Source organism: Acromyrmex echinatior, chromosome 1 (genome assembly GCF_024713525.1).
Source record: "Acromyrmex echinatior isolate Ae372 chromosome 1, ASM2471352v2, whole genome shotgun sequence".
Classification (NCBI taxonomy): domain Eukaryota; kingdom Metazoa; phylum Arthropoda; class Insecta; order Hymenoptera; family Formicidae; genus Acromyrmex; species Acromyrmex echinatior.
The window spans coordinates 18,319,767-18,332,015 of record NC_141852.1 but is presented as its reverse complement, the minus strand read 5'-3'; the positions used below and the strand labels follow the sequence as shown (position 1 = coordinate 18,332,015).

Sequence of the window (12,249 nt, the reverse complement as noted above, 5' to 3'; positions counted from 1 at the left end):
TGTGTGTGTGTGTGTGTGTGTGTATTTAATTGACAATACCCTTGAGTGTTCATCCACTTTTGATAATAAAATTAATATCAATATCGTAGCACCGACCTGTCGCAAGGAGCATACCAGGGAGTACTACAGTGAGAATGGATGTCGAAGTCGACGACCCGTGAAGCTTGCTAAATGTTGGGGAAGTTGCGGCAATTCTTGCTGTTTACCGCGGAAGACTAAACGGCGCAAGGTATAAAAAACATTTGTATATCGATTAGAAAGAATTTGTGAATTATTTGCTTTTCGACAGAAAAATGTGTTGATTCTATTATAATATATAATTTTCAATTGACTAAGAATATTCTCTCCACGTAATGTCAAATTGGAGTAAACTAATATTGTATCAACATTTATGTTATAAGAACCTCCTATTTCTATTTCCCTCATTTTAGACAGCACACCGAGATAAAATATTAAAGCTTATATCGCTCTTGTTCCTGTTAATTGATATTAAATTCCATATTAGAGTCACGATCGGACAAAGCAAGTAAACTATTTCATCTTCCCAAGTGATCGATCGCGCACGAATCATTCGAAGCAGCTGCGTCAATTACTGCAATTATATTCATTAAGTTCAGACCGGCGGTGGCAACTCCCCTGCCGTTATGCCGATAACGATCGTATATGTAGTCATTATAAACAATTGTGTATTAATTTCAGGTTCGATTAATTTGCGCGGACGGCATGCGGTACACTAAGGACGTTGACCTGGTGCGTAAGTGCACGTGTACCCGCAAATGTTACTAGCCAGTCGACGCATCGCGGCCCGAGTCTCGTCGGCGCGCATCGAGACGTAAAACGAGACCGAAAAGAAACCCCCGGATCCGAAGCAGCATTCCCGAGCGTACTTTCACGTGTCCTCCAAGATGACGAAAGGAACGACAACGGGGGCGACGAGGGCAAGCGCTACGACGTGCCCTCGGCATCCTCATGCGAGACGTACGTGAACGAGAAAGTGCGTGAGGAAGTGCAGGCCAAAACTAGATGGACACACATATAGCTGGCTCAGTGTGATATGTATTATTAAAAAAAAAGAAGAAGAGAGAGAAAGAGAGAGCGAAAGAGAGAAAGAAAGCGAGAGAAAGAAAAAGCAAGAATATATTGTACGTAATATATAGCTACGGACTATCGATATCGAAGCAGTTAAACGTATACTAGGTATTATTCGTATATATAATGATCCGACATAGGTATATAACGACGAAAACGCGGGCGGAAGGATGAGCGCGAGCGCGCGCGGACAATGTGTCCGTATATTTGCGATCGCGGACCACGCACGCGGGCGCTTGCGTGTTCGTAATGTTACGCACGAGTGCGTACGATTACGCCGTTGATTTAGCGCGGAATGGACCTAACTGGTAATAGGGGATTCGCGGCTGCGTACAAATAGGCTTCCGTAATCTTCTTATAGGATATATACGCGCCGCTTTTTGTTTAATACGTTTCCGCAGTTGTAATCTCTATTGATGCTTTGATGCAAGCATCTCGATGTAATCTTTTTCAAAAATTATTATTCAAAAAATGTATTAACTGTCTTGTGTTATAACGAAGATATTTGGAAAATATTGCAATTAAGTTATCTGAGCAGTTTTACTTGAACTACTTGTAAAGCAACACTCATTACGCTATAGTTATAAAATTAACGTCTGTCTAATCTCTCTGTGTAATCTTTTAAATTAAATTTATTGTTTCCAAAAGTTGTTCGTATTTATAAAAAGATATTACATAGCGATAGAGATTAGTGACAATCGTAATTTCTTGAAGATTTATAAATGGTCGACCGCGAAACTTAGATCCATGTTAGGTCTATCTTTCCTCCAGCGAATTTTTACACTAAACGCGAATCTTTGATCGCATAGCTATTTCTATCTACTGAGCAATGGTCTTTGAATTTTTGCAAGAGAAGATTTACAAAATATGTGAAAAATAGCAAATGAGAGAGAGAGAGAGAGAGAGAGAGAGAGAGAGAGAGAGAGAAAGAGAGAGAAATGTTTGTGAAAATAGCGTGAATGGCTACAATACTTTTTCGCAAATTGTTTGATTTCGATACACTTCGCTTGGCTACAATACACACGCGAGCGAGCAATGTCGTCGTAGCCAATAAACGAAACGGAGGCAAATAAAAGAGAATGACAATGTGTTTCTTGTCTTTTTCATCAGTTTAGTTGCAGTGCTGCCAATTTAGCGTTTCAGCTATCACTTTAACTGCACAATCTTTAGCTAGTATGGATATTAGGCCGCTTGTAAATCGTAATAAACACGATAATCAGAGAGGACAAGCAATTATGCCGTTAAAGAATCGACATATAGAGTCATAATTACGTGAATAGGTCACAAGTAAGTGTCTAACTAAATGTAAAATATATTTTAAGCATAGAAGAAACTTAATTGAAAGTAAGCCGTCAACGTCTTCTTACCTCACTTCACCGACAGCAGCAGTGGGAATGTAGCTTTATTTTTGAAAAAGTCAAGAAATCACATCGTGCGATCGAGATCGCTGGAACTGTATCGCGTTTCGAAGTGCGCTCTTCAGAAATTTTATACTTTACGGCCTAATATTACGTTTCAAGGCGCAAAATGCAGTCTACAGGCTGCACGGAGCAATGAGAGATTTGCGTTCAGATTGATGCAGCAGATAATAGGAAAACGAATTATGGAGGAACGGAGCAACGCGCGTATATTAACGTTCGATCAAGTGATCGCGAAACGGATGTAACTATATAGGTCAATCGTCGGTAATCCGAAAACAAGGACTTCACCGATATAAAACCGCGTAATTATTTTTGTATAAGCGCATTATTTATATACCTAAGCTAATTTGCTATTAGTTTAATCAAGAAGCGTAATTCGTTCGTATACCACTTAAGCCCGTATTAATGTATGGCGTAATACGTACCTACCTTATATCTATTTATGCGTATCTATTTTTCCCCTGGATAATTGCATCGCATCTTCCACTGCCAGTATTTATATGTATTTATTCCGTTTCCTTGTTTCACTCATACTTATGTTATGTAAACTGTTTCTTTAAACATATACATTCACTTAGAAGACGAACGAATATCTCTCGACGTGCTTCGCTATTGTCCTTCACAATTTTAACGCGATCTTGCCGCCTAGAGTGCGCCTCGCGAGAAAGTACCAATCGTAGAATTTATATAGACGTAGCTTTTGGCCGCTAAATGTTCAACGGCCATACGATTTAAATCTTATGGCCTGCGTATCTTTTTAGAGTTTTGTCTCGAAATTCACTGCCATCATACGACTGCCACGCTTGACGATTGTCATGTTATTAGCCAGTTTTTGCCATGCAAGAGAGAATATGGAAAAGATATCTGTGTATTGAAATACAGATTTTTTAAATATTTTTTTTTTACTTAGCTTCACAATTGACTTTATTCAGTTTTACACAGAAAGTATTTTTATTTGTATTTATAGTAAAAATGGACAAATAGTGAAAAATATAATATTTAAATTATAAACACATACGATATCATCCATCTATTAATAGCCAGAGCCGAGGATTTTTATTTGTCTTCATGTTTTCTTCTTTACATACTGTAAACGGAAAAATAGGTGTACCGTGATCATATAAATATGATATAATATATAATATGATTTACTAGTATTAATAGTCACATAAGTTCCCTATGCCATCTTTTTTTATGTTTATAAGCGTCTTGGTTGTCGATATTTTATCATTCGAACGAATGTCTGTGAAACACTCGAAGTTAGCGCCTGTCGGAAAACAGATTTTGTATTACAACTCTGTACATTTGGTCCAACGAAATACAAATAAACATACGTAAGCCAGCATACGTTCATTCGTCGTATCGATAATCCATTGCAATACATGATTTAATCATTTATACTATCTTTGATGTACGCTCCGCATTTAGCATTAAAGTGCAAAGTTGCAAAAGCATGACTAATCAACGTTATCACGAATTGAAAATTGCACGAGTATATTTTATTCTAAACACAAATTGTATATAAATGCGTTTCTTTATATATGTAATAATACAACGTTAATTATAAATAAAAACCTATCAATTGGGAAATAATATATTCTAGCGTTTGTAGCAAAATCGTTACTATGATTTTACGTAATTTACAACGAATCCGTACGCGTAACATGTTAATGTCATATAAAATTATAATACAAAGAAATACATGACATTTATCACAAATTGTGCATCTATATTGGACAATAATAAAAGAGAATGCCCGTAATAATGTAATATACTTTTATGTCGTCCGGAATTCCTGTAATTCGTATTTATATATTTATTTGATATGAATGTTTAACATATTTTGTGATCAATGGAGGGAGAAGATTGGCGCATGCAACCAAAATGCATATTATTTGACTTTCATTCTCTCGCAGAACATGACGAATATATTTACGTCGAGTTATCGAATCATACACTTCGAGGGACACACACCTCAACCTAGACATTAGCAATGGGAACGAAATCTTTTACTTGATTTTACAGAAGAAAGTCTTTTGAAAATGTCTCTTCGATTCAGTTGTAATTTCTTTATTCTTCTCGTCGCGCTCGGTATTTACATCGTATAAAATAAAGAAATTTATCGCGTAAAATCTACGACTATAAAGAAAATGAAATATTCTTTGTCTTTTGATACTTTGTAATAATCGGTGCAAGAATCAAAGAAACTATTTTATCGTCTGCAAATCCAAGAATTTAATTACGTCACGTAATCAAAGGAAAGCTGATAAATAAGAATCAAATAGAAGAAGGATGTTATTAACAAACTGTTTCGAGACTGGATCTGCGAATAGCACTAATATATAATATTTATTGGCGCAAAATTATATATAATATTTATTTATACCTGACAATTTGCAAAATTATAATCTAAACCAAAATAGATTAAGTAAATTAAATTTTTAATACACTTTCATGCTAAATGTGTATTTGCTTTTATATGTTTAATTTAATGAACGCAAACACAAAGATCTTAATATAATGACATTAAGACTGCTACATTTAGATAGTGTATTAGATAACAGTGATAATTCATATTATTACTGTCAGTATAGTATTATGTTTCCTGCATGATGGATATTATTTGAAAGTAAATTTTATTTTAGAAATTTTCTATATATAAATTTATTTTTTTCTTTTTAATAAATCCACTTGCTAGTGGCTTCGAATGCCTTTATTTAGGGAACTTATGTGAATAGAAATTGGCAACATTCCACATGCAGGCACTAGTTAATTAAAAGGAGCAGTTAGTCTATCTAAATATCAACAACAACAAAATTTTAATTAAAAATATAATCTGAATAAAACAAACGAGATAAATTTGCGGAACAATTACATGTAAAAGATATTTTTAAAAATATAGTATGACCAAAATTATAATTTATTTCAACATATTAATAATGTAAAAGAATTTTAAAAATATAGTATGAACCAAAATTATAATTTATTTCTACATATTAATAACGTAAAAGAATATCTGAATTATATTCTAATTTTATGGATTAAAAATGTTTTCGTAAAAATTATGTTTTTTTTTATATTTTTTTATATTTATTTCAAATCTTATCGGCTCTGCGGATTATGAAAATCAATTATATAGCAATATTTTTGAAAATATTGCAATATTGAGTTTACTTTCGATCTTCGAGATTATGTTAAAATACAATGTTATAATGAAAGTTTGATAATACTTCTTTTTTAACAAATAATGTCACTTCAGGATGTCCAATAATGTATCCTGAAAGTAAAGTGACATGAATAAACGAATTGTGTGAAAGAGATAGCGAGAAAGTGTAAGCGTCAGTGAATACGGTATGTTGTCTGAAAGATGTTTAGAATGAGTATGCCAAGGTATAACGAAGCGCGCAAGGTAATGAGTATAAATGTGTTTATTGCGCAAGCACGTTTTACCAAATAACAATGGAATACTGCATGCCTAGAAATACTCTAGCTCTATACTGTAGCTATTAAATTAGATTATTAGCGTAAAAGCAAAATGTCTATGTTTATATAAATTATAATGTAATAAATTCTCGAAATATATGAATGCTATTAAACGAACGTATGTGAAGTTTAATATATTTTTATTAACAATTTGTGTATAAATTAAATGTAAAACGCACGTTTATCATAATTATATTACACGCGTAATGAAAGAAATTTTACGTTGTATATTAATAAAATATAAATCGTTATTTCTTTCTATATCTTATTACTTTTATTTAAAAATTAAGCATTATTAGAAACTTCAATTATGCTCATTGTCGATCAATATTTTGTAAAATTGAGTAATAAGATTGATTATTTGTTTTCTTCTAATCTCGACATTTATATATTGCGTTTTATAAACATGTAAAATGAAGAGATAATCGATCAACAAAAATAAATCCTTATGTATAGCTAAATAGCTGATTATTTTTATGAAATATGTCAAACATCAACATTTTACGAGAGTTTTTAAATCATATATATTTTTAAATTATCTAGCTAAGCTATATATAAAGTTGGAATTTTGCGTTCTCTGCATTAATTCCATTCATTAATTTAGTTTGCACAACTATTGGACTAGAACAAAAGTTCCTACAAACTACAAAATTTAATCAGCTGTAACGTTGTTAAAAATAAAAAAAATTTAAATTAAGAAAAAGATTTTAAAGCCCTTTATCTCATATTTAAAAGGTCACTATATCTTTTGAGTTTCTGTAAATTTGGTAATTTATATATAGGAAACTACGAGCTGGACAAGATGGGAAGTTTTCTTTTCATTCTGTATGCCTGTCACGTATCAAAAAAAACTTGCGAAAATTTTTGACTTTCTAACGTGAAAGCTTAAAGTTTTCTCTATATGATAATCTTTTTTTTAATATTCTTAAGATTTTTTATTACTAATAACGGATTAGATAAAAAAAGGTACTTAATTTTTACTTTGGTTGCTCATAACTTCGTTAAAAGTTATCGTATCACAATTCAAAAAACGGATTCTTAAAGCTGAAACTTTGCTTCATCGAACGGTCAATTGATAATTTTTTTAAACATGTATATATAATACAAAGTAGCGTTACTTTCAATACATACATCAGTTTTTTTTTTAGTTACATTTTTATTAATTCAATTCAAATGTTTTGTCATTTAGTTTCTCGTGTATTTATTATCCGTTCTTTAAATTTGTACATGCAAACACCAAATATTTAAATAATGTTTCAATTTAAAAATATTTTGTAAAGATATCTTTATTCTATAAGGTAAAAATAATTTAGGGAAATTTTCTTGCCATGTTTATTGTATATTAATGTTAATTTGTTTCCAAATATTTGCAATATCAATTTATAACATAAACAAAATTACAGGTTTCTGTAACATTATTTTCAACGTTATCTAAGTCTGATATATATCTTCACTCTACATTATTCGCTGAAGATGTAAAACACATCCAAATACTTAGAAATCTACTAAATTCACAGAGTAAAATCTTTTTATCGATTGAATGCTGCACAAATTCACAATTAAAGAATATTGCTCAAAGATGTTTTCTCTTCAGGAAAAATTCTTTTTCTAGTTCTTGTTATCCGTTGGTATTAAATTTTATTATCGTGTTTAACCAAACAATTCCAACTAACTCGATTTTTTCTGCATCTCTTGAAAGATTTCTTACATTATAGTTTATGTTATACATTAAAAATTCACTAATTTTTCAATAAATAGAAACAAAAAAGAATTCTAATAGAATAGTAATATTTTAAATTATTCTTTATGACTTTTCTATAAATCAAAAATAATAATACTCTAAAATTATTAAGAATTTATAAAAAGTTACATAAAAATGATTTAGTACATGACAAGATTATAACAAATTTATCTTTTTAAAAAAAGATAAAAAAAGCACCAAGTGTGTGTGCTTCTCTCAGAAAAAAAATCGTTACATAAATTATTATGTAACGATTGTTACATAATACATGTACGTGCTGTACGTGCTCCTTGAAAAAAAATTCTTGTACATTGGAAGTATACGTAGTCACACAAAACTTCCAAGTCCAAACCTATTTCAAATCTATTTTCCAAATTATGAAAGTATATATTATAATAATAATTTTTTTCAAAAAATGAAGCCTTTAAATTGCTTTAATTATAAACAGAAAATATATTTCGTTAAAACACTAATGTTATATAACTACTTTTAAACAAAAATACATGAAATTAAGAGCATTTAATTAAAATAAAAAAATTTTAATATAAAAAACTTGATGTCGCTAGCAAGCTTGGTCTTCCATCATAATAATGATAACGTATCTTAATATTAAATTTAACATTTTTGAACATTGCATCGCGATATCTCCATTTGTTTGTAGGATACATAGATAATAAAAACAGTTTAATTATATAATTTAAACTGTTGTCCATTGAGACTACTCAGAATTGATCAACTGAGTATTCTCAATGATCCGATAATCTCGGATGCTCGCAACTTGCTGACTCGCGTAAAAACCACAGACTTTTATATAGGGTGGGCCATCTATTGATACGTTTTTGAATTTCGTCGTATGGCAACACCGAACGAGCTACAGACCCGAAATTTTGACAGTTTATTAGTCATATCGTCCGCGGCACGAAACAACATGTTTTCTCTTGAAGAGCGTTTTGAAATTTTAAAAACTTATTTTCAAAGTCAGTGCTGTGTCGCCGAAACTGTACGAATTTTGAAAAGAAATATGGAGCACCGAAGGAGCTATACGCAAATTGGTGAGGAAAGTTTGTGAGAAAGGGATGTTAGTGGATGACAGAAGTGGTCCCAGAGCTCGGACAGTGCGCACACCCGAGAATATTGAGGCTGTGGCCCAAAGTGTGAGACAATTCCAGCTTTGAAAAACAATAGTCCAAAATGTCATTAATAATTGGGGTGACCGAATGGCATATTGTAAGGCCAGTAGAGGGAGCCACATGAACGAAATCATTTTTCATTCTTGACGCGGATACTTTTAGCTTCACAACAAAAAAAAAATTAATAAAAAATATCAATGTATGCTCATTTGATCGCATTTTTAAAAACGTACCAATAGATGGCCCACCCTGTATATACTACTAAACTGCTAACTCCTTAGGACAAGTATATGTGAAATAGACCCCAATTGATAGTTCTGCGCATGCGTCACAAATATACCCAAAGGAATGCAGTATGACTGTGTTTTGCATCAATTATTTACAGCTAAACGTATAACTTTATGAAAGTAATGTGATCTCATAGCGAAAAATATTGTTTTTTTTTGGAAGAGAAAGTCCATACAGCACAAAAGATTGAAGCAAAATATTGCTGCAATGTTACAATATTGCAGATTGCAATGTAACATTGCTGAGATGTAAATTAACAATATGCCTGCAAAATGTCAGTAATATCCTCCCTGTAATATTCCAGAAACGTTGCAAAACTATAATTCTTTAAATGTATAATAATAACATATAAATATAATTTTTTCTAATATTTATGTAGTATAGTCTTTTAGTTTAGCAGCCGTTTTTATGATATAATAATTAATGTAATCCATTTTTATATTTAAATAACAAATTTATCTATTATTATTTGACGGCCATTTTATTAGCTAAGTTTCATATTTATTTTAAATATGAAATCAAAAGATTTTGTATAATATCGAATTTGAATACAATCAATGCATCATTAATGGATAAGACGATAAGCAAGCTTAGCGTTTTAAGTTGTTAAAAACGATTTATCGAAATATTAATTATGTGATCATTGATGTATTTGTGATGTGACCGCAAGAATAAACCAGCGCCTGAACTTTATTGATAAATTTCATACCGTCATTTTTTAATCGATTTCAATTGACTCGAAGTGGCTTCGAATTAAAAGGAATCACTGCGATTAATTTAATCCATGATTAACTTACCAAGCGACTGTATTATTATGTTAATGTGGATAATATTTGTAATTTGTTCGGGGCACATACATGCATGCTTTATCTTTACGAATAAATTTATCCTTCAAAATTAATACATTTATTGGAATATTTTATGATTTTATCATAAAAAAATTGTTTTATAGAAAGCACAGAAATACTAATCACTAAAAATACGATTTGTAAAAAAATTAAAGTTAGTGAGATATATCTATTAGGTGTACAAATAAGCCGTACAATCCGCCGTTTTTTATCAAAAATTAAGCATTTATTGTGAAAAAACGATACATAATGTTTTATTGATGTAAGTCAAAATGTAAGTGCAAGTTCTTTTTGCATTTGGCACGAATCTTCATTCAATAATGCTTCCAATTCCGCGTCTTTGTACATTTTCGGCCTTCCGCTACGTTCTTTGTCTTCGACGTCAAATTCACCGTTCTTAATTTTTTGGAACCATTCACGATAACTTTTCTCACTTAAGGCAGCCTCACCATATGCTTTTACAAGCAATCGATGAGCCTCAGCTGCAGATTTCTTCAAATTAAAGAAGTAAATCAAAAGTTCCCGCAAATGACGCTTATTCGGCTCAAAACTCGGTATTTTCGCACAAAAAAAAATATATAATGCTGATACAAAATCGCTAGTATTTCAAGGTTATGTTGTTGACAGATGTCCAACCTTATATAATGTTTTACATCAGACAATTTTAACCATAGCTTGATAGTGGCGTCGTTTTTTGTCAAACGGCGGAAACTTATTTGTACACCTAATACAAAAAATAGTTTTCATTTTAGAGTCTCCGTAAGAAATTTATCCAAATACATTACATTGCAATATTGCTGGAACGTTTCGTTGCAATATAACAAAAAGACATCTTAACATTATTGGAATTTTGCAGCAATGATTCAACAATGTTTCGCAATCACCATGCAATATTGCAATGTTTCAATAAAATTATTCTGCAATCTTTCTGTGCTGTATGGAAGTGGTGTGATCTCATAGCGAAAAATTTTATTTTTTTTGGAAGAGAAAGAGTTCAAGTAAAAAGCTAAAGATATTGAAAAGACAATTGAATATTAATAAACGTATATAAAAGATGCGATTTTATTCAATTTCTTATAAATTAGAATAATTTATGAGAGCTAAATTATGAAAATAAGTATTTGGTGCTTTTAATACTGTTAAATAGGTTAATTTGTCAAAATAGTGTGTTGATATGTGTGCATGTGCAGATACATCACGCGATCACGCGGAGTGATTTTCGATGCATGCGTATAATGTTACATCAAAATTGAGAACCATTTTTTCAAACAAGTTAGCAGTCTAGTAATATATATAGAAGTTTGTGGTAAACATGGAATAGTACCGCGCTAGCTATAGAGCGTGAGATACTATCATATCTCTTGATTTAATATCTAATGTATATCAAACTTTGAACTTTATGATCTTATAATCATTATCAAACAGTATAATTAATACAATAAATTGGCATCAAATGGAATCCGAGAATTATGAACACATAGTCTGTGATTTCATATCTTTGACCTATGCACTGTATATTTGCTATATATATATATACGATATCTTCCAATAGTACAACGAAGATTCCAGAATAATATTTATTCGAAAAGAGCAATCTTAATAAAATGAAGGCCTTTGACTTCTATATCTGTGCTTTAGCATATATCATAAGTGATTTATATTTTCTATAAAAAAGTAATTGAAATATAAATAATACACACAATCTTATTCGTAATTTTTTATATATTTTATTCTAAACAATAAATATTATATTAAAATATTAAGAAATTATTATGTGAGAAATTATTCAAAAAAATTAATACAGACCGACGTTTTAAGATTTTTTTTCTGCTGTTTGAATAAAAGATATTTCTGATGTATTTTCGCGTGCTGAAACAAATCCGGCAATGAAATTGCTCTATCACGTTAAATTTTTTTGGAAGAAAAGTGAAGTTAAAAATGTCAAAAATTGATGCTTTTTGATATATTTGTCTCTGCGTAGTCTCACAAAGAAAACCATTTTGTGCCAAAAATGTTTTTGAAGAAAAAGTTTTAAGAATTGTGTATGATTTTAGTTTTATTATCTCGATGAAGAAAAACATATTAAAAAATATATATTTTAAAGATAAAAGTTGGCACTTTAAGATGGCGTAAACAAAAGTAGAAAAAAAATTTACTTTGCTAGCAAAAAAATCATAAATATGTCAAAAACCGTCAATTTTTATACCTTTAACACTTTTCTCAAAAATCTGACGTGATAGAACAATTTC

At 30.8% G+C, this 12,249-nt stretch overlaps 1 protein-coding gene across 5 annotated transcripts in view; it reads left to right on the top strand.

The window, feature by feature from the left end:
• sli (slit guidance ligand) overlaps positions 1–12,249 on the top strand; it is a 354,258-nt gene that overhangs the window by 340,638 nt on the left and 1,371 nt on the right. For 3 of the 5 annotated variants that reach the window (XM_011070696.2, XM_087404873.1, XM_087404861.1), the window contains exons 29-30: positions 90–229; positions 700–11,674. In XM_011070696.2, the coding sequence (XP_011068998.1) occupies positions 90–229; positions 700–786 (227 nt within the window). In that variant the 3' untranslated portion in view covers positions 787–11,674. The remainder of the gene's footprint in view (positions 1–89; positions 230–699; positions 11,675–12,249) is intronic. The other 2 variants (XM_011070695.2, XM_087404862.1) reach the window with 2 other exon arrangements.